General features: G+C 45.7%; 1 protein-coding gene and 1 long non-coding RNA gene across 8 annotated transcripts in view; one reads left to right on the plus strand and one right to left on the minus strand.

Moving 5' to 3' along the window:
* The window catches only part of sgcd (sarcoglycan, delta (dystrophin-associated glycoprotein)), a 156359-nt gene that overhangs the window by 22115 nt on the left and 107903 nt on the right, over nt 1–26341 (minus strand). For 6 of the 7 annotated variants that reach the window (XM_024262426.2, XM_036215113.1, XM_024262436.2 and 3 more), the window contains 4 exons: nt 19549–19734; nt 9142–9243; nt 6837–6924; nt 4967–5086 (listed from right to left, as the gene is read on the minus strand). In XM_024262426.2, the coding sequence (XP_024118194.1) occupies nt 4967–5086; nt 6837–6924; nt 9142–9243; nt 19549–19734 (496 nt within the window). Of the gene's footprint in view, nt 1–4966; nt 5087–6836; nt 6925–9141; nt 9244–19548; nt 19739–26341 lie in introns of all 7 variants that reach the window. The other variant, XM_024262407.2, reaches the window with a different exon arrangement.
* Nucleotides 9177–24361, plus strand: LOC112139675. Its single transcript, XR_002918038.1, has 3 exons — nt 9177–9271; nt 24050–24159; nt 24239–24361. It is a non-coding gene; the product is annotated as an uncharacterized LOC112139675 (long non-coding RNA).

A 26341-nucleotide genomic window follows, 5' to 3' on the forward strand; every position in this document is an offset into this window, starting at 1 on the left:
TATAGTATAGTGTAGTAAAGTGTATAGTATAGTACGGTGTATAGTGTAGTGTAGAAAAGTGTAGTCTAACATGTTACAGTACAGTGTATAGTATTACAGTGCTGTATAGTGTAGTACAGTGTATAGTATAGTGTAGCATATCTCTGGGAGAGCCGTTCTCTCCAAACACATCAGGACTCCTCCCACATTTATGAAGTTGTTTACAGTGAAAGAACTTTGATGTTTGTCTAAATGAGCTTCCAGAAAGACGATGTTTGCAGAGGAAACCTCTCCTCCAACATGACGATCATTGATCATCATGTAGAACAAAGAGCCTCCTGACTCTGATGTGGGATGAGTTTCTGCAGTAAAAGCTTTCTCTGATCACTCCGTCTGATTTGCAGATATGAAATTACTCGGCGCCGGCATCAAAGTGCGGCCACGGCTGCAGGCGCATGTCAGCGGCGGCGGGGAGGGGGGCGTGCTTCCAATTAGCCCCCTGTCTTCTCACCTTTCCCCGCTCTGCTGTCGGCAGAGCTTCATCGTCAGGCGCTGAACACCTTTTGAACCGACTTCAGAGTCAATGAGCCGTAATTGAAAGTAATGAAAGGAGTTTGATTCTAATTACAACAAAAAGGGACAGAAACCGATCAGGGAATGTTATTTTCTTGGCCTTGCTCGATCAATTTTGTAAGTTCTCATTTAGTTTTGCGGGAGGAGAGGGAGAAAAGCCTGGAAAAGCTCCCGACGAATACAAAACAACAGAAGGCGGGGAATGATCTGCCCCCGAGCACAGAGGGATTATGGGAGCTGAAGCTTCCACAGAGGACTTCCTGTTTCGGAGTTACTCACATTAACCTTCAACTCTGACAAGCTGCCGTAATTCCCATCCCAGCTGGGTTCTTTCCTCACCAAAGCTTCATGATCAGAATGGAGCCGCCTCATCCTCACAAACAGCCAAGTAACAAGATGCTGCAAAGCATCATGGGACAGCTGGAGTAAAGTGTGGCTGCAGCCCACCCAGAGCTAAACGCATGAACACGCTCTCTATTACGCAGGAGCGAACACCGACGGACACTGTTTGATTTGAGATGTTCTGATCTGTGTTCTGTAGAAATAGAAGGCTCACAAAGATGTTTCTGAAGACTCCAGAACCACCACAGAACCACCACAGAACCACCACAGAACCACAGAGAGCAGTGTGACTAGAAGTTCATAGAACGTCAGGACGACTCAACCAGGAGGCGTTTAAAGAAGCAGAACCTGCAGAACTCACTGGACTCAGTATCACCAGGTTCACTGCAGGTTCTGCAGCAGAACCATGGCCCAACCCGAGAAGAATAATACCAGGAGGTTCCAGAAGAACTCTGGACTCAAATCTGACTGCAGACGTGGTTTGGTTGTTTGCTGAAGTTCTTGAGTGCAGAGGTCTCAGGTGGATCCAGTTCTGGTTCTGATGGCTGGAACATGATGGGTTGTGGGTCGTCCACAGACATGTCTCCTCAGAATCTGAGGAACAAGGAAGGAAGCACTTTGACGGCTTCAGGATGTTTCTGCTTCTGTTGTGACGTGAAGCTCAAGCTGCCGGAGAGGTTCTGCAGAACCCCCCAGGATTTCATAGCAGGTTCTGCTGGCGTTGTCATGGAGATTTCTCCACAGCATTTATCACGCCTTGGTCCAGCAGCTCCTGAGGAGCTTGTGAAGCGCCTCCTCGCCGTCCCAGAGCCCATCGCCGCTCGGCGTCTGAAACTCGCCATCATCTTCTGCCTCGGCTGTGATTGGTCCACCAGAGAACATCCATGTTTACAGTTCAGTCACATCCAGGTGAGGAACCAGGCAGACATGAAGGTCTACGTTTGTCTCAGCTCGTCTTCAGAAAGAGTGAAAACCTTTTCTTCAAAAAAAAAGCTCCTAAAATGAAATTCTACAAAATCAAAGAGATGAAAATGAAGCGGCGGTCTTCAAAGATTCTTCTGAACTTCTTTTAAAACCTTTTCTTCCTAAAGATCAGTCTTTTTATTAAAACAGTATCTGCCTCCTAAAGGTCCTGAAGAAACAGGATCTCTGATCGGTTTGTTTACTGAAAAATCAACGTTTAGTTTGAGTGAACTTTATTATCATCAACATGTGAGAAAAGCTGGAAGGTCAAACAGGAACTCCAGGATCTCAGTCATCCTCTCACCAGCACGGCGGCGTTTCATCATGGTTTGGAGATAATTGCAAAGATTTCAACAACACTTTGAATCTGTCTGAAGTCCTGCGTTTGACTGAAGTGTTTCAACATCAGCGTGTGTTCCTCACCTGGATGTGACTGAACTGTAAACAGACACATGGATTTCTCTGTTGGACCAATCACAGCCGAGGCAGAGGATGATGGCGATGGGCTCTGGGACGGCGTGCATCACGGAGCTTCATCAGCTCCTCAGGAGAACTCCAGGATAATCAGGAGCTGCTGGACTCACAGAACGTGGTGCTCCTCATCTTCATCAATGTTAGATCTGTCTTCCAGTTCACAAACATCCAGATGAGGAGCAGCTTTGAGATGTTCTGCTGCAGAAAAACTTTCTTTCAAATCAAAGTTTCTTAGTGAAGAACCTCCTGATGACGGAGATGCAGCAGAACCTGCTGGAGGATGAAACTTTCAACTGGAATCCTCCTGATGCAGCTTCTCTGACTCCCCAGAGGAGTTCAGCTCCTGCTGAAACCTGAACCACCATCTTACTGTCCATCTCTGTCCTTCAACATGATCTTCAACGTCCAGAACGTCCAGCTACCAAAGAGAACCGCCCACAGGAGGAGAGGGGTGTCGGCCAACGACTCCCTCACCACCTTTTTCTGTGAGCTGCCTCAATAATGCTGTGGTTCTGAAACGAGCTGAAACGAGCTGTGGTCCTGAAACGAGCTGAAACGAGTTGTGGTTCTGAAATGAGCTGAAACGAGCTGTGGTTCTGAAACAAGCTGAAACGAGCTGTGGTTCTGAAACGAGCTGTGGTTCTGAAACAAGCTGAAACGAGTTGTGGTTCTGAAATGAGCTGAAACGAGTTGTGGTTCTGAAACGAGTTGAGGTTCTGAAACGAGTTGTGGTTCTGAAATGAGCTGAAACGAGTTCTGGTTCTGAAATGAGCTGAAACGAGCTGTGGTTCTGACACGAGCTGTGGTTCTGAAAGGAGCTGAAACGAGCTGTGGTTCTGAAACGAGTTGTGGTTCTGAAATGAGCTGAAACGAGTTCTGGTTCTGAAACGAGTTGTGGTTCTGAAACGAGCTGAAACGAGCTGTGGTTCTGAAACGAGTTGTGGTTCTGAAACGAGCTGAAACAAGCTGTGGTTCTGAAACGAGTTGTGGTTCTGAAATGAGCTAAAACGAGTTCTGGTTCTGAAACGAGCTGAAACGAGCTGTGGTTCTGAAATGAGCTGAAACGAGCTGTGGTTCTGAAATGAGCTGAAACAAGCTGTGGTTCTGAAATGAGCTAAAACGAGCTGTGGTTCTGAAGCATCCCTGCAGGACTGCAGCTGTGGGAAGATCAGAGGGTCTGCAGAGATCAGAACCTGATCAGAACCTGATCAGAATCTTTCATTCTTCACACACTGAAGGTTTCCATTGATATTTCTGTAGGAGACAGAAACATCCAGAACAGAATCATTCCTCCTTAACTCTGGTGGAGCTGACAGTTTCTGCTTCGCTCTTCAGCTCACGCTGACTCTCGATGGTCATCAAACCATCAAGCCCTCATCAGCAGAACCTGAAGCTCACACTCCAGCGTACAGCTGGTTATCCGGTCCTGCAGCTGCTGGGTAACCCCACACTATCACACTCCCACCTCCGTGCCTCCCTCTGGCAGTGTTTGCAGACGTCTCAGTGAGTCCATCAGACGGTCTTTGATGCTCGGAGCTGAAACCTGAGCGATCTGGAGGCTCCAGAGATCAGAGAACCTCTTCTGTGAGCAGCAGTTTACTCCTCAGACCTCCCTCCTCGTCCTCCTCCTGGGCCTCCCGCCGAGCCGTCTGACAGTAATGAAGCCTGACTCAGCGAGCCTGCAGAGGGTGTGAGGAGGAAGGGCTGTGTGTCAGCGTCTCACACCCACGGAGCTCTCCTCGCCTCCAGACGCTCAGGGAGGAGGTGATGGAGCACCAATAAGGAGAGAATGAAATGAAAAGAAAAAGATCTTCAAAGGGAAGATGTAAAGATGATCCTGCTGTGAGAAAGAACGACCGCCTTCCTCAAACCAAGCGTCCAATCACGTGAGGACGCGTTCAGGAGGACGGTCTGTCTGTCACCATCCTTCATCAGATCCTTATCTCCACCCATCAGATGAAACCTTCACGCTCCGCCTTTGTTTCCTCAGTTAATAAGACGCGGCGTCCCGTTCCCCCGGCATCGGCGACCACGTGGACCGATGACCGCCGATAACAGCCAGAACATTTCCGGTGGATGCGGTCGGAGTCTCCGCTTTTATTAGGTCTGATAAAAACACGTCATTGATGCTGAAAGTTCTCCAGAAATGAGGAGAAGTTTAAGGAGCAGCAGAGTCCAACTTCACTGCAGCATAAAGCTGGAGCATGGAATCATGGGAAAACGGTGGCTCTGCTTAACCTGTTAGTAGAGTTTGATTAATGAAGGTGATTGTTTTCATTTCTTTTACGTCCTCCCGTGACCTCACATGACCTCACCTGTGCAGCCCCGCCCCCCGCTGTGAGAAATGAAAGCTTTAATCCATCAGCTCTCGGGGGCAGATTTAATTTCCCATCAGCCCCTGGGAGTGTCTTTGTTGCTGCTCTAATTGTATGCAGATGCTTTGTTTGTGTCCATGTTTCCCCGTGAACTCATTTCACTGCGGCTCCGCCCCCCTCGCCCCCGCAGGAAATCAGGGGGGGCGGGCGCTCTGTCACGACCCTCAAACTCATCTTCATCGCTTCTGCCTCGCCGCCCCGATGCGGACGTGAACGTCCCCCGCTTGGCAGAAACCCGGGCCGGACTGGACGCCACTCACCCGTCACCCGCAGTCGCTCCGCCCCCACCACCACCTCCTGCTCGTCGGCGGAGAAGAGGAGGTTCCCGGAGGTGGACTTGACTTCAAACGTGCGGCCTTGTGCTCTGAATCCACTGGATCCTGCAGAGACGGAGCAGAAGAGGAGAGAAGCTCAGAAGGGTCCAGCTTTCAAACATTAACCCTTCAATTCCAGTCTTTATGCTCTTGGATTTACTTAATTTTTAAACATTACCAGGATCATTTCAGTTGATCGTTGAGCCGCTTTTCTCCTTCACAATCTACTGAAATGATCTGGTAATGGCTGAAAACTTACAGCATGTTGAAGATTTTGTGTTTTGTCTCTGACTTCCAGTTACAGAGATATCCAGTTTCTAAATAACGACCCTTCATGCCTAACTGTGCTTAAAAACTACAAACTATGAACAAATAATATGTAAAGAAATTAAACTAAAAATACTAAAAAGTCACCAAACTCTAAATCAACTTTTTTTATCTGTTGACTTCTATAAATGGGGCTTTTAAAGTTCTCTTGCCTCAATTTTGACAATTTAAAATAAACTTTCTGAAATCCTAGCCTAAAATCGCGCCTGTGCCCCCTACAGGTTGAAATGACGTATTACAGTGGAATCTTCTGATTGGTCAACTGGTGTAAGTCCCAGAGGTTTGACGTCATCATGTTCTGCAGCTCCAGTGTAATAGATTCAGAACGAACGTTTAGCTCAGGATTGTTTGTTTAATACGTTAGCCTTCATTAGCTGTGATGCTAGCAGCATTTTACCGCTCAGACACCCTCAGCTGTGCCGGCAGCGCCGCTGTCGGGCAACAGCAGCGTCTTGAGCAAGCAGCTCAAAGCAATAAGGTTCTGGACCCTGAGCGCCGGGAAATCCTCAACCTCCTCAGAAAGTTCGGTGGAGAAACTCACTTTGCTCGGTACCACTCTCCATACTGAAGACCTAGTGTTATAGGGCTGGGTTGAAGATATAAACCGATCTAGCACATAAAGATAAAGCCCGCCAGCTTGATGCTAACGTTCAATAGAAGCTCCCATAGGACGGCTAATGCTAACGTTTGTTTGACCAAGAAAATACATTGCTGACTAAATCTGAACATCTTTATTTACTTACATGCATTAATTTTCACAAACTCTTTTAAGGAAATAAGTTTTAATGTAATTTTGTGGTCTAAAACTTAATTTTTTCCTTATACTGTCGTCTTCTTTTTTAATAAAGTGCACTTCTACAGCCTGATCGCCACCTAGTGGTCAAACTGAAACGTACTCCAGGAGAAGCAGAACAATGTTTACAATATTAATGATCTGAACATTTTAGGTAGAACTTCTCTTTAGAGAATCCATGTAACTCTGGATGATATTAACAATCTCAATATTTCACTGAAACATTTACAGGATGTGAACTGGATCAGATTAATATAATATATTCAGATTAAATAGTAGATTTTTTATGTATTTCTAAACAAATGTGTATAAATTTGTAAACTTAAAATTGAATTGAAGAATCAAAAGAATCAGAAAAAATCGAATTGATTCAGGCTCTTGTGAATCGAATCGTTTCTGGAAATTATAACCGATACCAGCCCTACTAGCGTACGCTACATAAAGCTAATCTAACCGTCAATTATAGATCCAAGCCACACCTCCATCGCTCAGTACGGCGCCATCTGCCCCGCCCCCTTTTTGACATTTTTCAAATCTGAGCTCAGAAACATTCATCTTCAGATGGAAAGTAAAACAATCAGGACATCTTCTGTTTGTCCTTCTGCCCTCTGTGGGGACTAAAGAGTCTAAACACCGGACAATCCAGAGCAAACGTGACTGTGAGGTTTGGTTTTCTGGAGGAAGAGGCGGTCTTACCTGTGACGAGCTGCGTCAGCAGCTGCTTGTTGCTGTTGACGACGTTGACTGAGATGTTTCTGGACGACTGCAGGAACAGTGGGCGGCCCTGCAGAGACATCAGGCAGGTCAGACTCTTCACAGGCTCAGGGGGTTCAGGAGGTCCTCAGCTGCAGGATGGAGCATGAAGCTCATCACTGAACCTCAGACTCTGAGAGGTTCAAAGTGTGTGTGCTTCCTGTGGATCAGAGAAGTCCAGGTGTTACACCTGAACTCAGCCTCCAGGCCTCTTCCATTAGAAGGAAGCAGTTCATGACTCTGCTGCAGCATGAGGACGACGCAGGAGACTCTCTGGACTTCATGGACGTCTCTGTGCTAACAGATCTCTGCATCATAAAGGACGGGCATGTCGGTCTAGCTCAGCGTTTTAGCTGCTGCTCCTCTCTGACTGCTGACTGGTTTTCCTTCCAATGAAGGTAGAAACCTTTTCTGAGGAGCAGCACCAGACACGGATACTTCGTCAACACGGATCAACAAGCCCAAACACGAGTCAGATCAAACTGGACTGCAGCATCCCTTCAGACTCCCTAGAAACTTCTGGAGTCTTCTGGAACAATTCCGTTTTCCAGCAGGATCCACCTTGAGGAAGGATTCTGCAGCGTTGAGACATGAGCAGATACCCGCTGGATGTTCAGGAAGTAGACGGATCCGTGACGTTCCCCGTTAGACACGACCAGAGAAAGACCTGGACCTCCGTTCAGAACTTCTTCAGGAGGATTTGTTGTTTTTACACTTCAGGTGAACTGCAGAGTAACCCCCCCGCCCCCGAGGTTCCTCTTGATAATTTGCTTTCCCAGAATGCCTTGCTCCAATCTAATGCTGACCACACTTCCTGGGCCGCACTAATCTTCATGCCTCAGTCAAACTGTTAATTAGAGATAGCAGCGTGACCATTACGGGGGGGGGGGTTTGCATACATTAAGGAGGACATTACGGTCTCTCAAACTTCCTGGAGCTCCAGCTGTAAACACTGAGAGGATTTGTGACTGCTGTGAAGACGGGAATCGAACCCTGAGAGGACTGGGGTTTGCTGACTGAAGCCGTGTGTGAAGCAGCTCCTCTCTGGAGAATAACGCTGAAGGTCTTTGATCCACCGTCGTTTTTACAGCCTCATTTCCCACAGTGCTTTGCAGCTCCATAAAGATGGGAGGAAACGTTTAGAAAACGTCTCTGAGGGAGAGACGTCCAGAGGGGTCAGACGCTGCAGCACAGGAGGACCCGTCCTACCAGAGAGGGGATTTAAGGTGGTTTTGGGGTCTGAGCGGCTCTGTCATTTAAGGAGGAATGATTTTTTCAGCAGATCAGTGCAGCTTTCTCCTCAGTCTGGAGATGAAGCTGATGGTTATTAAGTTATCACTGATGCTACAGAATTAAAGTGTTTTCTGATGAAGACTGTGATGTTTATGTGTTGTTTTAATTCTCTTCAATCCACCTGACTGCAGGACACGCCTTCATCACACCTGAATGTTTCTGTCTTTAGGGTTAATCCTGAAGAAAACCAAATAAACGTACATTTTCCTTCATGAAGAGCAGAATCTCTTCATCTGTCAGCCTGGAGACCTGATGGAAACAGAACTTCTGTTCTCATCGGTTTGTTTTATACTATTAAAGTCTGATGGAACATCATCCACTGTGAGCAGCTACAGCAACAAAAAGCTTTTCATCTGAACCATCAAAAAGTTCCATGGTTTAAACTCCTGATGAAGCTGAGAGACAGAATCAGTTTGGACACATGTTGGATCTCAGATGATCCAGGAAGTAAAGATCTTCAGAGGTTCTGCTCTGTGGACCAAAGAGCTCTAAACGCCAGAGTAAAGTCTGAATCTCATCTGCAGTTTTAGTTTGAAAGTTCGTCTCTGAGAGAAAACAGACGAGCATCAGGAGCTACAGCACTCATCCTTCTGAGCGTTCCTGTGACGCTTCCTTCACATTAAGTTCTGTTTTCACAGTAATCTATGATTAAAGAACATTTTCTGTAAGATTATTGAAAACTTTTGGTTTTTGTTTCAGCTGATAAAGAAACATAATTTGGGGGCAAATCAAAGTTTTTCTCAAACTTCTTGCAGGATTCTGCGATCCGCTTCTGTGTGTTTCTGCTGCTGCCTTTAGGGGGCGCCACAGCAGACCACCCATCCAACCCTCTCCTCTGCATCCTCCTTCATCCATGAACCTCCTCTGTCCTGCTCGTCCTGCAGCTCTTCAGCTTCATGGAGTCTGAATGTGATGCTGACCACAGCCATCACTGGAACGGTGGAGGCCTGCTCACCGGTTTGGACTGGATTTCTTTGGCATAGAGGGGTTGGAGGAACTCGGAGTCTCCCTCCAGTTTCAGGCCTTTCTCCGTTATTCTCAGGTTGCCCATGCCGTCCTGCAGAGACCAAACACACCAGACAGAAGTTAGTGCTTCATCCACACTTTACCCTCAGAACTGACCTGAAATAACAGTCACTAACATTGTGTTGTTGAGCAGATGTCAATCATTTTAACTGGACCAGGGGTTTGAACCTGCGGCTCCAGAACCACATGTGGCTCTTTGGTTAAAATAAAGTGTTTAATAAATGCTTTAAAGTAAATGTAAAGGAAAAAGTAAGTAAGTAGTAAAGTAAATGACCTTAAAGTAAATCAACATCATACTGACACATTCAGACTTAATTTTTAGCTTCATTTATTACAGAAAATCTATTGTCAGTAACCAGAATTAAAGCAACATTAAGTTCTAATCCACTGGATTATAAAGCAGATTTTCTATTTTTGAACAAATTCAAGGATTTAAAATATTCCTTGTGGTTTTAATATATGGTAGGGGTCACTTCATTAGCTCTGATTGAGTTTTTGTTGGTTATATTTGTGCATTTGTGGCACCAGAAACTGTTTTTTTAACTCATTGATGACTTTACACTTGACATGATCCTATGGTGCAGGATGTCTTTTATTTTGAAAGGAAGTCATGCATAGCTCTGTCAAAGTTAGAAACTATTTCAAATTTAAAAATCTATTTTCTCTTAATGTTTATGTTTTATTATTCCTAAAAAACACAATAGTTAATTTAAATGTATCATGTCATTAGCAACAACAAAAATATTAATCAGAATCGTGTTTTTCTGAAGGGTGACTGAAGACTTTGTGGCTCCTACTGGGTTCTGGTTGGAGAGAAATCAACCCAAACGGTTCTGTAAGGGTTGAAGGTTGTAGACCTCTGACCTAAACTGAAACAGTTTTGTAACTAGAAGAAACTGCACCAGAAGAAACAGGAAGTTCAGCGTCTTCTGGACTAAAGCGGCTTCAGAACTTCTCCATTGAGCCGCTTCCAGGTCTGGTTCTGACCGAGCATGGAGTCTTTATTTTGGACCACCAGTTCATCTTTGGATAACAGAGTATCTGACACCTAGAGTGTCTAAGTATTGAAGCTTCAACCCTTTAAAACGGGTCTACCACTAAACCACAGCCAGAGCTGCTTCATCAAAGCAGTAAAGACATGAAACTGGACAAAAATCAGCAAATAAAACTTTAACTAAAGCAGAAAACCAGCAAGTTTGTTAAACTGTTCAGAGAAAAGTGGAACCAGCAGAATGACCCTTAACCTTCAAGCGTACAGGAGGGCGACGTCAGTGCATTTGAACAGGTGGGGGCGGTCCTTGAGATCTCCGTGATCCTCCTCAGGTGGAGATCAGAGATCCTGAAAGCTTTAAGGCGTCTGCTGGCCTCCTTCACCTCAAACCTCCTCAGCATCTTTGAATTCCAGAGCTGCTCCGGCAGCAGGGTGGGGGGGCGCTGCTCGGGATGTGCCGGGAATGGGAATGAGCTCCAGGTGGAAGTCAACGGCCCACCAGGGAGGCCTCTCAGACTTTATTTAAAGCCTTTCATCGGAGCGGGATGATGAAAGCCGACTGTAAGAAACAGACGTCAGATGTGGAAGATCTCCTGATACCGGCCCAGCTGAGGGGGCTGCGGGGGGGTTCTGCAGCATGTAGGAGCATCCCGTCGGCAGTGGTCAGGGAGGGGGGCACAGGTCTACATTCAGAGTCCAGAGCAGGTCGGCTCTGAACTAAAGTGTTTGAGCTGGAAAGATCAAACATTTGAGCCGATAGAGGCTGATAAATCACCAGCTGGTTTTGTGTTGGTAATTATAACCAACTAACGAGTTAAACAGACGACTAAACTTCTACAAACCTTTAGACGAGAGCACGAAATGACTGAATAACCATGACTGTGGTCTGTGGGGAGGGAGGGGCTGAGTCACAGGCTGCAGTATAAATAAGTGCTTTCAACCAGAGTCCCCAATTCTCCATGAATTCCATAAAAAGAGAATGTAAATGAGCTGCAGTCCTTATGTAATGTGATCCCAAACTTATTAATGAACTGCGACGACGGCCCCTTCATGAGATCGGTCCTGCGGTCCGGGTAAATCCCAGACCCCCAGATGAACGGCTGGTTTATGAGAGCTGGGAGTTCCTGACATCGGTGGGATCACCACGCGTTTCTGACTAAGAGGAACATCTTTGTTTGAGCTGGTTTATTCATGTAGGAGGATGAAAGTCTCTATTTTCTCTTCCATTATGAGCCTCTCCGGCTCTCTCCTGCGGAGCATTAATTTATGGATCCCGTGAAAGGGCCAACGAATTGCCCATGCTGGGGCAATAAAGCCCATCCACTGTTCTGCCCTATTCAGAATTGATTCTCTGTGCAGCTCCGAGGAGCATCATGAAGGCGATGACACTTTACAGCTGCACAGATTGCCTTTCATCAGTATGCATGGCTTACAGTGGGGTCATGCTCACAGCATTCAGGGTGAGGATTTGCGTGATGGCTGGATGATGGAGCATTTGTGGTTTTGCAAGCTGAATTTTTACTGAAGCCGAGCAGCAGAGGCTTTATAGCCACTGCAAACATGAAGGATCGGCTCCTTGTTTGAATAAATCATTTGTTTACACTGGCTGTGTTGTACGCAGCGCTCCACGCACAAGAGAACAACCTCAAGTCATTTGTTTTGATGTTATTTATGTGCAAACGCGGGTCAGAGGAGCTTTCTGAGGACGACATGTCTGATGAGAAACAACAGCTGACCTGTCCTCGAAGCTCTGGATAGACAGAAACCTTGATGTTACAAAGCTGTCCATGAATTCACAGGAGACCATGAAGGCCTGACCTCATCCAGACCTCACTGGTGCTCCGTGTTCCTCAAAGACGAAACAGCAGCTCAATGTTCTCACTGAACACTGAAATCTGTTGAAGGTGTGGTGGAAGGCTAATGCTATCTTTAGCATGCATTTAGCTACAGAATGCTAATTTTAACTTTAGAAATCCTGTTAGCTTCAGCTTTCATGCTAAATAGCATTGTGGATGTTGGCTATAGCATTCATGCTAGCTTCAGTATACCAATGTTGGCTATAGCATTCATGCTAGCTACATTATGCTAATGTTGGCTATAGCATTCATGCTAGCTTAAGCATGCAAATTAGCTTATTAAGGCCAACCTCAGAATGCATATTAGTGTAAGCATAATTATGTTAATTTTAGCGTTTATGGTAACTAACATCCAGATCAGTGTAAACATTTTAGTTTATTATTGTTATTAACATTCAAAGAACTACTCTGACTGTAAAATGTTTTACAGGAAGTGATGTAAAATTAGCAGATGCACAAGTTGATGGGGTAACCGTTATAGATCGTGTAAGTAAGTAAATGTTTATTTCTATAGCACCTTTCACAGATAAAAATCTCAAAGTGCTTCACAAAGAAGACAGTGTGATAGTACGCTACAGCATGCTAAATTTTACATCACTATGTCGCAGCTAGCATGAATATTAGGTTCAGCATCTTAATGTTAAACTTAGCGTATATGGTAACTTTAGCATGCCTACTAGCTTCACCGTGGTAATGTTAATTTTAGCATGCATGCTAGCGTTAGCATGCCCTGTTTGACTTGTGGTTAACAGTGACACAAAGACACAGTAGATAGTAGACAGTGATGATGATTTTTTTACCGATTGTATTTTTGGGTTACAGATGGACGTGTGCTTAAACCAGACAGCTCCAGTCTGGGGTTCTTCTGGAAAAACATGTTTGTTTTCTTTCTTTCTAACTCGTCCATCACAGAGCAAACAGATATTAGCCTCTATTGTTAGACAGTTTTAGTTTAGTGTGCGCTTTAGTGTTACAATAGGAGGTTGTAGAGCTTCAGACCAACGAGGAGTTTATTTGGATAAACCTCCACACCAGCTCATTTTAACAGAAGCCTCACATAAAGTTTAGACAGGTTTTCACAGGATGTCAGAGCTCTTAAAACCTTAGAGTGGAAACGTTTCTGATCTGGCTCAAGACAAAGTGGATCAAACTCGTCAGTGAAGAAGACAAACTTCATGAATCCGGTTTAATCCTTCGGTTTTGTACGTGTCTTCCTGTCGGTCTGAAGCCAGTCCCTGTGTGCAGCAGTTCTGAAGCAACACCTGTGGGTTCAGGTGTGCTGTCAGTCTCTGCTCGCTTTACCTGACTGCTGTTCTTCTATCTGGCAACTGTTGTTCTGCAGCCTGGCTTGGTTGGAGGTGGGAGGAGCTACAGTGAACCTCCAGACTGCAGCGGCACTGGAGCTCCACCTCTGTCAGGGTTCCAGTCTCTGCAGCTCCTCCGTCTGTCTGAACTCCTCACATAAGAGCGGCTGCCTGTCAATACCGCCCAGCTTCTGGACTATTATCGAGCATCGACTCGATACGCATCAACCCGAGGCTACAGAAAATGTAGACGTCCCGCGGGAGGGCTCAGACTTTTTTGCATCGTGCAGACTAATCGAAGTTCTGCACTGTAAAGAGGTAAAATCTATATCAGAATACTCCCACACAGGACTTCTGACACCGAGAGGTTGAAACATGAGAGCAGAGAGAGGAACGGCCCACAGGAACGCTGCCGAGCATTTCAACACCTTCAGAGCTGCTGCATGATGGGAGTTTCCATGAACTCATAGAAGAGGAAGTTCTGCTCAGAGACTCTTCAGCACACACAGACAGTAGATTCAGAAAACAGAGAGTAGCAGGACCTCCGTCTGAGCTGTGGAGGAGTCAGGAGAACTTCTCCCCTCACCTCTTTTAGTCACCTCGTCTGAGCTCCACGCAGCTGCCGGGTAACGGGAGCTAGAACATCACCGATTTGAAATGAAGACGTTTGCATTTAAACATGAAAGTTAGGAATAAAACAGAAGGACTGCTCATTAAAACACATCGACTGAATAAAGAAAAATTCATTCACTGAGAAAATATCAACCTCATTATATATAATTACAAATACAAACAGCGGCTGGGATAGGCTCCAGCAACCCCAACAGGGTTTGTAAAATGGATGAACAGGTCACATGACCTCATCCGTCACATGGAGGCGGTCCTACACTGAAAGTCCAGCCGTAGGATTTTTAACTGCAGCACACCTGAGGAGCACAGGTAACGATGTTAACGGCTACTGACTAAACAAGTACAAATTAATAAAAAAAGACTGATTTTCATGTAAATTTTGGTAACAAGATTAAAAAAAAGTCCAAAGATTGAAATCGGATGGAACTGAGAAAACTGAAGTTATTTATTTATTCTGTAAAAGTTTAGGTTTATGTTTGTTTTAACTCCAGGCACTTCAATAGAACTATTAAAATTTACACTTGTGTGTTTTTTATTCCAGATTTGACCTCAAACTGCAGAATTTCTGTCAAAATGAGCCAAATGCCACAGAATTCAGGTGGTTTACCGTGGTGTAACAGTTGTTTTGGGTCTGTGATCGTGTTTGTTCCGTCAGTCAATCTCATCTGTCCATCATAACAGGAAGTGCAGGTTTCTGTTTCCTGCTGAAAGAAGCCTCAGAGTTTATGAGCAGACGGAGCTCAGTGGATCCAGAGCCGAGTGAGGCTGGAGGACAGACGGCGCCACGATCGCTCAGTTTGAAACCCAAACATCCGGAGGCGCTTCGGAGCCCCCCCCCCTCAACAGCCAGACCAGCATCCCTCTCCCCATCAGCTTCCCTGCTCCTGCAGATCCTCGATCCAAACTGCTCCCAGCAGCAGAACATCTGCAGCAGAACTTCGGGTCCCACCGATGACATCTGCAGCGCCGTGCAGCAACAGCCCCCGATGGCTATCAGCAGAATTGGCTTTGAGATTGCTCTCCAGCAGCGAGCCGGCGGCTCCTGGAGTGAGGCCGTGCAGCGCCGCATCATCCATCAGTGCTTCAGCAGAACAGATGCAGGCTGGGAGAGTGAAAGATGAAAGAGCGGGGCAGGAGGGGCTGCTGATGAAGTCAGAGCAGATAAGAGCGAGTAAAAACAGACCAACACCAGCAGATAAGGAGAAATAGAAATGAGAGTGAGGAGCAGAAGGTGCTGCAGAGCAGAGGAGTCACAGCCTGCAGGAGGAGAGGCCGACTCCACGGCGGCGGCCTGGCGTCTGTCAGAACATTACAGCCACTTTAAGACGCTTTCAGAAGTTGGATTAAAAGCTGGGAGAGTTTAAAAGCCGGTCTCAAACCAAAGGCCAACTTTATAAAAAGCACTTTACTGTCATCAAGCTGAAAGCTCTGACAAAACGCCGTCATTCAGGGGCTCTCTGTGGGAGCCCCCCACCTCAACATACCTGACATCGTTTTCAGACCCTCTGATAACACGCCAACACTGGAATATAGCATTCAGGATCCAGGTGACGTTAAACCCTGAAGGTTAACTCCTGGATTTAGTGGGTTAGCTTACATGCTAACATATCTGCAGAGTCAACTCAACGTTCAGCTTCATCATGAGCTCAGAAATGTCTCTTTAAAAACAGAGTGGAGGTTTTTCATCTTTAATGACAGGAGAAGAAGCAGATCATCAATCGTTCTGATCAGCGCCGCCCTTTACCGATCCAGAACCTCACAAGGGGGTTCCTGTGACAGAAGATCTGCTGACGGTTTAAATAAAGCTTCCGATCATTCGCAGTGACACAAACACAGCGTGTTGTTTGAGCTGTCGCAGGTTTTCGTTCTGTCACGGTGTGTTTTTCCACTCTAAGCGCCTCTGCTCACGTTTCACTCCCAGAAACAATCTGCTGGTTTGTCATCAGATGAACAAACAGAACCGACTTCGTCTGCCTGCAGCTGCAGTTATCGCAGTCGCAGGCTGACGGATTTGGCTTTATCTTCACTGGGGGGCGGGGGGTGCTGGCGAGGCTCCAGGTCTCCGCCCTGGCAGTGATGGACATGAGAAGACAGAGCTGCAGGCTCACACTCTGCAGCCGGACCACTCCTGCCCACCACAGAACGCGCCGTCCAGCAGATCCAGCTTTACCTTTGATGATGCTTAATTGGTTTTTATCTTAATTATCCGCCAGGTTATCAACACGCAGGAATTTGAACCAGCAAACATGCAGCATCTGGACTGATGACTGAGGGTCGCTGCGAGACGTCCTCACAGACATTTACCCGCCGTCATGCATCTGGAAAAGCTGCACGTTTCTACGATCCTTCAATTCCTAAAGATGCTGCAGATGGAAGCTTCCCTTTCTTCCGGCTCAAAGGTGTGAACCCGGAATGAGGGCTCCGGCTGGCAGGTTTCTGTAATCCCCCTTTAGAAGGGAAAGTAGGGCGAGTAGGACTGGAGGTTGTCAGCTTTATCTGCCCCCCCGCCGCTTGATCTCTGCCTTTTGGCTGGAGTTGATGAGAGGAAGTCATGCATGAACACGACACAGAAAACAGAACCGCCATGAAAGAGTTCAGCCTGGAAAAACATTCCAGTTTATCCGGTTTTCTTTGTGACAGAAGGTCTGACATCCATCCGTAAGTGTTCTTCTGAATTATGGGATGGAGCATCAGGAAGCTCCGCCCCCACGCCTCCCCTTTGACCTCTTCAGGATCCGTCAGAACGGCTCCAGATCTTCAAACATTCGCCTATGTTTTTCTAAAGTGGCGTTCACACAGAGCTTCCAGTTTCAGACGCCAGTCCTACGGCGTGCTTCCAGCAGCGGGGCGGTCCGTTTGGGGCGGCACCGCAACAAGGCAAGACAGAAATTCTGAAGCACTCGCCGTGCCGCCTGATGTTTTCAGGGTTCAAAAATCTGACTGGTTAGAAATTTGTGTTTCATGAACCAATTAGGAGCTTAGAATCTCTGAATGATCTCATAGACCCAGACTGGTGACGGGATTAACGATGTTTTTGTAGAACTCTTCACAATAAATAAACCTGATCTCTGAACATCATCCGGGTCTTCCATGAGTTGTAAAAACATAAACAGACACCACTCCATGTAGCGATCAGGCTGAAAGCATCTGGCAGTGGCTCCTCCCACATACGTCTGGAGCATCAAGTTTATGAACACATTTATGGGTGAGAATCATGGTCGGTGTGAACGCAGCTTCACAGACTAGGAATGAAAACCGTCCTAAAGTGTTATCCGGCGTGGAACGAGAAAGAGATAAAAGCCCTGCCCCCATGTAAGATTAGAATCAGCTCAGCAACGAAAACTCAAACACTCTGAATTGAAATTGAAAACCAAAAATGAGAACCGAAAAAAAAAGGAATGTTGAAAGTACAGATAAACGTTGTTTTTTTAATTGGTAACAGATTTAGCTCTTTTAAATTTAAGTTTCAAATTTCAATTTTTTTTCAAGTTTTCAATATTTCTTTCAAGTTTTTAATATGGGTTTGCTACTTTCAAATTTTCATTTTTTCAAATTTAAATCTTTGATTTTTCATTCACTTTAAGCTGATCCTATTTTGACCCCATAGATTTCAGACACGTGGTTCTCCTGCTCCACCCACTTAGAAGCTTCAGCTCCACCCCTTCAGAAGCTTCAGCTCCACCCCTTCAGAAGCTTTGGCTCCACCCTTTCAGAAGCTTCAGCTCCACCCCTTCAGAAGCTTTGGCTCCACCCCTTCAGAAGCTTTGGCTCCACCCACTCAGAAACTTTGGCTCCACCCCTTCAGAAGCTTCAGCTCCACCCCTTCAGAAGCTTTGGCTCCACCCCTTCAGAAGCTTCAGCTCCACCCCTTCAGAAGCTTCGGCTCCCCCCTGATCACCGTGCTGGACCACAGGTTACTTTCAGGACTTTTCCAGACCACAAAGGACAAAAACAAAGTATTCTGAACAGTGAAGTTTCAGAGTGAACAAAAGATTTGTCATCATTTCATGAAATAAAAACAGATTTCCTTTTCTTAAAGTTGTTTCTGGAGCATCCTGTGAGATGAAGCAGCAGAACTTTCTGCAGGTTTGGACCTGAAGCTCAGCGGTTCCTTTATAAGCCCGTTTCAGACAGAACCAGCAGACACAAGTTTCTGCTGAAACTCCTCGTTCTCCAGCTCTGGAACACAAAAGGAGTCCAGGTTCTTCAGAACCACCAGGCTGGATCAATACCATGCTGTGGGGGGGGGCTGTGTCATTCACAGCCTGACTTCAGCCTCGTAGCAGGCTGCCGGAGCTCATATTGATCCTGACAGGAGCTTCCATGACAGTCAGCATTGATCTGCATCAAGCCAGACCGCAGCACTAACAGGAACCGATCGGACGGGCCGAGCAGAACCCAGATCTGTGGCTTCTCTTCTTCCAGGGAGGGGCTATCTTTACTCTGATGTAGGGGTAATCAGCTGTTATTTTCTCTAATCTGCTCATTTGAGGTTCCAGACAAACATTTAAAACTGTGGAAGTCAGTGATCCAGGATCATCTGCAGATTTGAGCTTAAAGAAAAGAATAAAAACTCTTCCTGTGGATCAGACTCTTCTTCAGATGCTGAGACGTCCTTCAGCTGTCAGCAGATGGAGTCAGAGGAAGGTGAGGATGTTCATTTCTGGGATTATTTATGGCGTCCTGAAACATTTTCCCTCAGAAGTCCATGAGGAAGTCTGAACTCAGGTGGGCGGGGCTTCAACACACCTCCCTTTTCTCCAGTTGTGGGCAGTTCTGCTGGTGTGCAGCAGACACAAAGTTCAAACGTCCGATGAGGGATTGAGTTCCAGCATTTCTGCTGGTTTTGTCTCTCATTCCAGACGTTTCACCTTCATCTGCCCTTCACCTGTTCACACCTGAAACCTCATTCCGCTGCTCGTAAACTCAAACTCAAACTCCCCCTGGACCTGCAGAGACTCTGGAAGATGGAGGTTTTTGGTTCAACTCCTGGATCAGAACCCCGTCCTGGAGTCCAGAAGACAGAGTCTGTTCTCCAGCAGGTCTGGAGATGTGATGCAAACGTCTGCAGGAACATTAAATCTGAAACAGCTTCATTCTCCATCATGAAGCTTTAACTTCAGGGAGCAGAAACGTTCTTCTGAGGTTATCAGTGAGTCCCTATTAGGGTCAGAAGGACCCAGACAGAACAAGCAGATGGATGATCCACTGACCCCACCAGAACTGAACCAGAAGAACTGGATCCGCTTGTTTGGACCCCATCAGGAGAAAGCAGAGCACATCTCACTCAGGCTGAACTTTGACCCAGACGGTCAGAAACTGAAGAATCTCTGAAGAACAGAATTTAACCAACAGTCTGAACAGCAAGCAGCTTCAGTCCTCCTGGACTGAACCATCAAACCCAAACCGGAGCGGGTCACTGAACACCAGCGGGAGCTTTGGTTCCAGCCTCACTCTCATCAGCCCAGAGGGAGGCTCTTTCCTGGACTGAACACGGTTACCATCCAGAACCAGAACCAGAACCAGACCATAAAGCTGCAGAAACAGAGACTTACGATGGTGAACTTCATGACTTTGAGGATCCAGACGGTCAGCGCCAGGTTGATGAGGATCAGGAACATCAGCAGCAGGACGAAGAAGTAAAGGCAGCGCTTCCTCCAGCCGTGGATTCCCACCTTGTAGACGTGAGGTTTGTCAGAACTCTGGACATTGCTCCTATGAGGACACGCCTCCTGGGTCATCTGAGGAGAGACAGAGGAGGTTATGGCTGCAGGCCGCACCAGCACGGCGACAGCTTTTCCTGCTGGTGCTGGTCATGCAGCGGGCGTGAAGCGCTGCAGGGCTGCAGACGTGCACGCTCTGAGCCCCTTCCTCTCTGAAACAGCAGCTTCAGCCTGCAGGAACATTATTGTGACGTGACCTTCACATGCTCTTTGTTTGTGCAGCCGGCGTGAAGGAGAGAGCTCTGCAGAAAGCATCAAGATTCCCCCCACATCCCTCACCCCCCCACTCTGTTGAGCCACTGACCGGCCACTCAGTTCTGGCACAATGACAGGCAGTTTAGTTAGCAATCGCATTGACTGATTACCCCATAAGTGGTCTATAACTCCATTATAACCCCTCTGCCCCATTGATGTGCTGATAGTAATGATTAATGATGATTCTAATTGTCTGGCTGTGAGGACCGGAGCGGCATTGTTCACTACATCGGCCTAATAACTCTGCAAAAACACTATTTACTGTCCGCCGCGCTTTGGGGTGCGAGCCTCACAGCGGCAGAGCCCATCGCTTTTGACAGGCCGCCGTCCCGCCCCCTCACTGAAGGAGAGGGCAGGAGACGGGGCTGAGCTGCTGGAGATGCCCCGACCTCACCGAAGGAGGAGGAACAATAAAAGGAACCGATCTCTGAATGTGCAGATTCTCTGTCCTGCAGGACGGAACGTTCTGTTCACAGATGAGACTTCACAGAGGAGCTGATTACATCTGAGAAGGCAGCGACTCCACAGGAGCGTGCACGTGAGGATGTGAGGGTGCACGGACGCCGAATCCGTCACTTTGAGACAGAATTCCTCTGAGGTTCATCATCCGAACAGTACAGAACATGGGTTCTGGTTCTGTCCAAAACGTGGTTTATACGACCTTCAATGGGGGTGTGTGTGCGGCGGGGGGGGTGTTGGGGTGTGTGTGTGCACGTTTTTGACCCCCAAAAACAGAATCCAAAACAGACTGTGACAGATCTGCAAAAGAAAAGCTGTGATACAAAAATGATGTTTAAAGATGCTGTAAAATCAGAGCAAAAATCAGACGTTTATTAAGAGTTTAAATCTCTACACTAAAGTTAACAGTTTCATTTAATGACACACTTCAATGAAATTGTGTTTTTCTCATGTTTTTGTGGCATGTTTATGATAATTGTCGACATACAAAAAGAAAATTCAGATTTTCTTTATTTAAATCTCTGTGAATCATCAGCAGATTGAAAACCGTTTGAAAAACTGTATTCATGACATAGAAAATATTCTGGGCGGGGCCACAAGCTCCCTGCTCCGCCCCATTCTGATACATCCACCTGCAGACAAATAGATCCATGAACATCTTTGTTTTCCTGGTCTGAGATGGAATCTGGATCTGAACTGTACGACTGGATAGAAATGATATTGCTGCCATTTTTGCTGCATCGCTAATGTTAGCTTGAGGGGGTGGGGGGGAGGGGGGGGGTGTATGCTAGCATGTTAACAGATGCTGCTACACACTAACAGGATCACCCCCATTCAGAGGTTCTAGCGAACTCCTGCCGCTCTGCAGAAACTATGTCCTAGAAAAGGACACCGATTTTAAATTTCGGCTAAAAACAGCATCATGAAAAGATCTCCGGGAATGCTTTGGAAATGGATCAGAAGATGATCGGAGTGGGACTTAAACGTACTAAATAACCAGATTTAAGCCATTTTAAATAGAGAGTGAATACATCATAAAATGTTTTTCAAAAGAAAATAATTCAGAGTTTTTAGAAAAGTGCATTAAACAAAACAAGATTCTGAAACATGTTTGGAAAAGCTGAAACTGTCAGGCACAGTGGTGGAGGATTGATAATGTGGGACAGACACTCCTCTGGTCTTCTGGAAGAAGGAAGATCCGAGATTTTAGATCCAACATCAACATGACTAAGGAAAAACATCAGAGACCTGAGCAAACCGCTGAAGATGAATCTATGCCGGACAACAGTGGAAAATAGGAATACAAGAATGTTTCTGATTAAATAAAGATAATTAAAATACTTCTATAAGCTACAGTTGGATCTTAAACACCGGAATTAAAGACATAGAGATCATTAAAGAAGATCTGAAGGCTTCAACCTGCTCGCATTAGATGAGCTAGCACACATTTCTGAAGGAAGCAGCTGCAGCAGTCGGTCGGTCACATGATCATTGGTCGGTTTCTGACCCTTCTGTGGGTCTGGGTTGTGTGGGTCCACAGCAGCTGTGAGGACTCTACTTGTAACCTTCATGTTTGGATCCACTCCCCCTCTGTGACACATGCACACCTTCAGAAGAGGTGAGCTTCCTCTCAGGTGGAGCTAAACTCAGCTCAGGTAATCCTCGTTGCCACAAACCATTATTTGAACGGTCGACTAATCACCAATTATAGGTCATGTGTAAAGCAGATGTAAACACACATCTTAACCATCATTAACTTTAAATAAACTACAAATAAAGACATTTAAGATGATAGTTTATTAAACTCTTAATGAATCATGCAGCTTCTGTCCTTCATTAGATTCTGGTATTAAAACCAAATTAAACTAGATAAAAACTATAAAAGTAGCATCACCTGTGATAACGCTAGTAAGAATGCTTTTTGCTGAAAGTAGTCACTGAAGATGCTGAAGTTTTTGCTGAAAATAGTGACGCAATTTGCTTTATTGCAGAAGAGATTTTCTGAAAATGCAAAATCTATTTGTTAAATTTTTAATTTGCTAAAAGACTGAAAACTTAATTAAAGAACTATGGAAGAGCGCTGAGGTTGACCTGAAGTCTGAAAAATGAGCAGTAAAATTCTTTAAAATCCCTAGTACATGCCGATTGTGCAGAAATATTTAACGGGTTGCTAAAATATTAGCTGAACTCCAAATTAGCACAAAAAACTTTAGTAGATGTCAAATTAGCAAAAAAGATAGCACATTGATGGAATACTAGCTAAACTCTAAAATACCTTAAAATTCCTCAGTAAACTAAATGTTAGCATTTTGCTAAAATAGAAGCTAGACTCCAAATAAGCATAAAAAACCTTGATAGATGAAAAATTAGCCAGAAAAGCTAACACTTTGCTTAAATACTAGCTACCTCCAAAATAGCCAAAAATTGCTCAGTAAACTAAATTAGTCAAAGACGTTAGCATGTTGCTAAAATATTAGCTTAAGTAAATTTTTTTAAATGACTATAAAAGATGAAAACAGCCCATGAATGTATTTTATTAAGTTTGTTGTTAATCTACTTAAACTCATTCATATTCTCTGGGGAATATGTTGCTCAATATTACAAAAACTACAAAGTTTATGAATACCAGAAATACCAGCAGTAATGTCCTGAACGTTTTGATACCAAGATCACTGAAAGTTTGATGGAGTTTTTATGTGCCGAAAAACGTACAGAAAGGAGCGGGAGAACCACTATTGTGTGAATGCTGACTAAGCAATCACACAATCTAATGAGGTCGGCATCTGGAATAAGGAACTATTTTTACCTAAGGATAAAGTTTTGGTCTCACTGACTCAAATATAAAACAGTACATTTGTTGGTGCTGAACGCTCACAACTTTGTTCAACTTTATTACTGACTCCATATAATATGAAGTAACGACTTATCGACTATTAAATTAGTCGTGGACTATTTTAATAGTTGATGAGTCGACTAATCGCGGCAGCCCTAATCACGTCCCTCAGTGAGCATCCACATGGTCCAGACCAGCCGTCAGAACCGGTTCTGGAGTTCTGAGGCGGGTCTGGGAGGTTCTCCTGCGCGGTGACGAGCAGCTCTGGAAAGTGGATCACAAATCAAAGAAATGCAGGTCTCTAATGAAAGATAATTGCTGCTGCCTCCCGTCCCGCACAGACTACTGATGGCTCTCCAATAAAGGCCGCAAACTGACTGTGAAACAAAATGGGGGGGCTCGGTTGGAGGCTAAGTAATGGCCACTCTCACGAGAGTGGAGGTGTGTGAGTTAAGAAAATGGAGCTGAAGAGCCGGGGAGAAGGAAAATAAGTGGCAAATTGGAGGCAAATCAAATCATTGGCCTTTGGGCTGCCCCCCCCCTCGGCTGGTGCTTGTTCAGCCAAGTCTTCATTCAGGGAGGGAGCCTGAAGAAAACCCAACGGCCCCCAAACAGAGTCTGTCTCTGATTAGAGAGAAATGAGCTTTTACAAAATGTTATTGGTCATCCTGCTGCCAAACAGACTGCAGCCCCCCCATTACAGCCTTTATGGACCTGACGGGGGCCCTCGGGCTGCTGCAACCCCCCCCCCAAACACATAAATACACAGTTTGTTTGCTAATGCAGGAAACGAAGTCCAACAGCAGAAATGAGAGCGTTTGAGGGCGGAGCTTCAGCCCAGGACAGGTGATGGACTTCTATGAAGATGTTGTGCATCATGACAGAACGTCTTCAGTGTGAGTAACATTAGGAGCACTTCACAATACTCTCCCCACACACCTCACAATGGTACGTTCCATTTCCATCCTCCTGAAGGTGAACGTATGAGCCTCTGGAGAACTCCAGACACACCTGTACTAAAGGTGCAGCCACTCCTCTACGACCCCACAGACCCCGACGACCTAAAGTGGAGGCTAACAACAGCCGCTAGCTTCAGCTACGTCTGACTTTTAAGGTGGTATGGATAAATAAGGCAAAATAAAATGACACACCCGTCGTAAAACTGGTGTTTTCTAAATATAATGTCTCCAACTTTATTCTCAGAGTGAAACAGTGGAGAGTCTGTGTTAGACAGAGCAGCTTCTGCTGCATGAGAACAACGGTCTCCATCACTCTGTTTCTGTAATCAGCAGCTTTAAGTTTCTCTGAAGTCAAAGGCTCTTCTTCAGTTTCCTCACTGGATCCTTTCTCCCTGAAGAAACTTCCTAAACACGTTTTATTGTTTGATTTTTATTAGCTTTGGGCTACTAGCTTAACCATGAAGGTAACCGCTTTAAGTCACATGACCAAGACGAATGCTGTGAACAGAATCCAGTAGATTTCCAAAATAAAACTTCCTCCAGGATCAGAAAATAAACTTAACAGAAATAATCTTTCTTTTTTCTGTCTGCGGCCTGGTACCGAGTGACCCACGGACCGGTCCACGGACCGGGGGTTGAGGACCACTGAACAAAGTAGAAGATGCAGAGCTGGAAGAGAGAAGCTTCAAACCTCATTCCTGACAGAACTGTTAGACAGCCAGGAGGGAGCTGCTGTTCTCCTCTGGACTGCAGAGCGGGGAGGAGTTCTGGTGCTGATGGGAGGTTCTGCTGATGTCTGCGAGGACAGTTTGAGGTTCTGTGGATCATTTCAGAGCCTGAACGATTGGACTAAGACGGCGTCGGTGGTGTTTGGAGCCGGGCTTTTATGAAGACGTGGGGGAGTCCTGTCAGCCCGTTAAAGGCAGAACTGCTTTACCGGAGGGAACGCTTCCATCTACCGTCCTGACATTTTTCTTACGACTCCAGCAGAGACTTGAACTTTGCTTTAATTGAGCAGTAAAAAGCAGTAAAGTCCTGACGGCTGCTGGACGAGCGAGCGCAGGAACGTGAGGAGAACCGTAAACGGACTCAAAACAAAGCCCAGCGGCGTGCACCCCCCCGACCGGAGAGGTTTGAAACCCTCAGCCAATCAGAAGCAGCTCTGACTCCCTTCAGTTTTCAGGTTCTGATTTCTCTGAGCACATCTGAACACAAGCAGAAACGTTTCACACAAGGGAAGGAGATGCACACTTTCTGGACCAGAACCAGAACCATCATGTCCAAAAGAACCCAACTATAACAAAGGGCTTAACCTTAACTGAACATATAGACTCTGATAGATGATCAATAACAGAGACAGCAGTGGTTATAGACGCTCTCTTTTCCTACATTCCCTGAAAGCATCTCTGTATAAAAACCTGCACTTCCACATCATTACAGCGAGCCATTACCTCCATGAATACCACGAGACCCAGAGCTGACTGATCTGAACGCACCGATTTGCTTTTTGCAGAAAACAATCCTGTTTTCCTTTGAACCAATTAGTCATAATTGAGTTTTGTGTCGAGCTGGTGTTCCTGTTCTGCTCAGCAGAAGAACGGACCTTCAGCTCAGAGAGCTTCACATCCACTCATTCACTGACGGCTTCAGATGCACATGGAAAATGTCTAATAGTTGAACTGAGAGGAAGGTTCTTCAGAACCGGCTCAGTTTGGCTAGAATGTGTGAATCTGCTTGATGGAGGCTCAGTGATAAAACTAACTTCCAGATTATCCAGATCATTCTTCCAGGTTATCAGGTCGGAGCTTCTGTTCTCTTGCGGTTTTTTTAATGGTTTTCAGAAAAGTGAAACACTTCTGATTCACTTCAAGATTCCATAGACAGTATATACAGAGAACTGGACTGATCAGCCCCTCCCCCGCCTTGGCGTTCCAAGCAGGAAGTACCCGCTCATCCCAGAGAGCCAAAATCCCAGAAAAATAAATAACTGATCTGTTTCTCAGAATAACCATTCATGCTCTGTCTCTTTATAACCAGATATTTTTCATTATTTATTTTATTTATCGATAGTTATTCAAGTCATAAACAGGCCAATCAGAGGTCTCAATAAGAGCATGTG

Source organism: Oryzias melastigma, linkage group LG14 (genome assembly GCF_002922805.2).
Source record: "Oryzias melastigma strain HK-1 linkage group LG14, ASM292280v2, whole genome shotgun sequence".
Classification (NCBI taxonomy): Eukaryota; Metazoa; Chordata; class Actinopteri; order Beloniformes; family Adrianichthyidae; genus Oryzias; species Oryzias melastigma.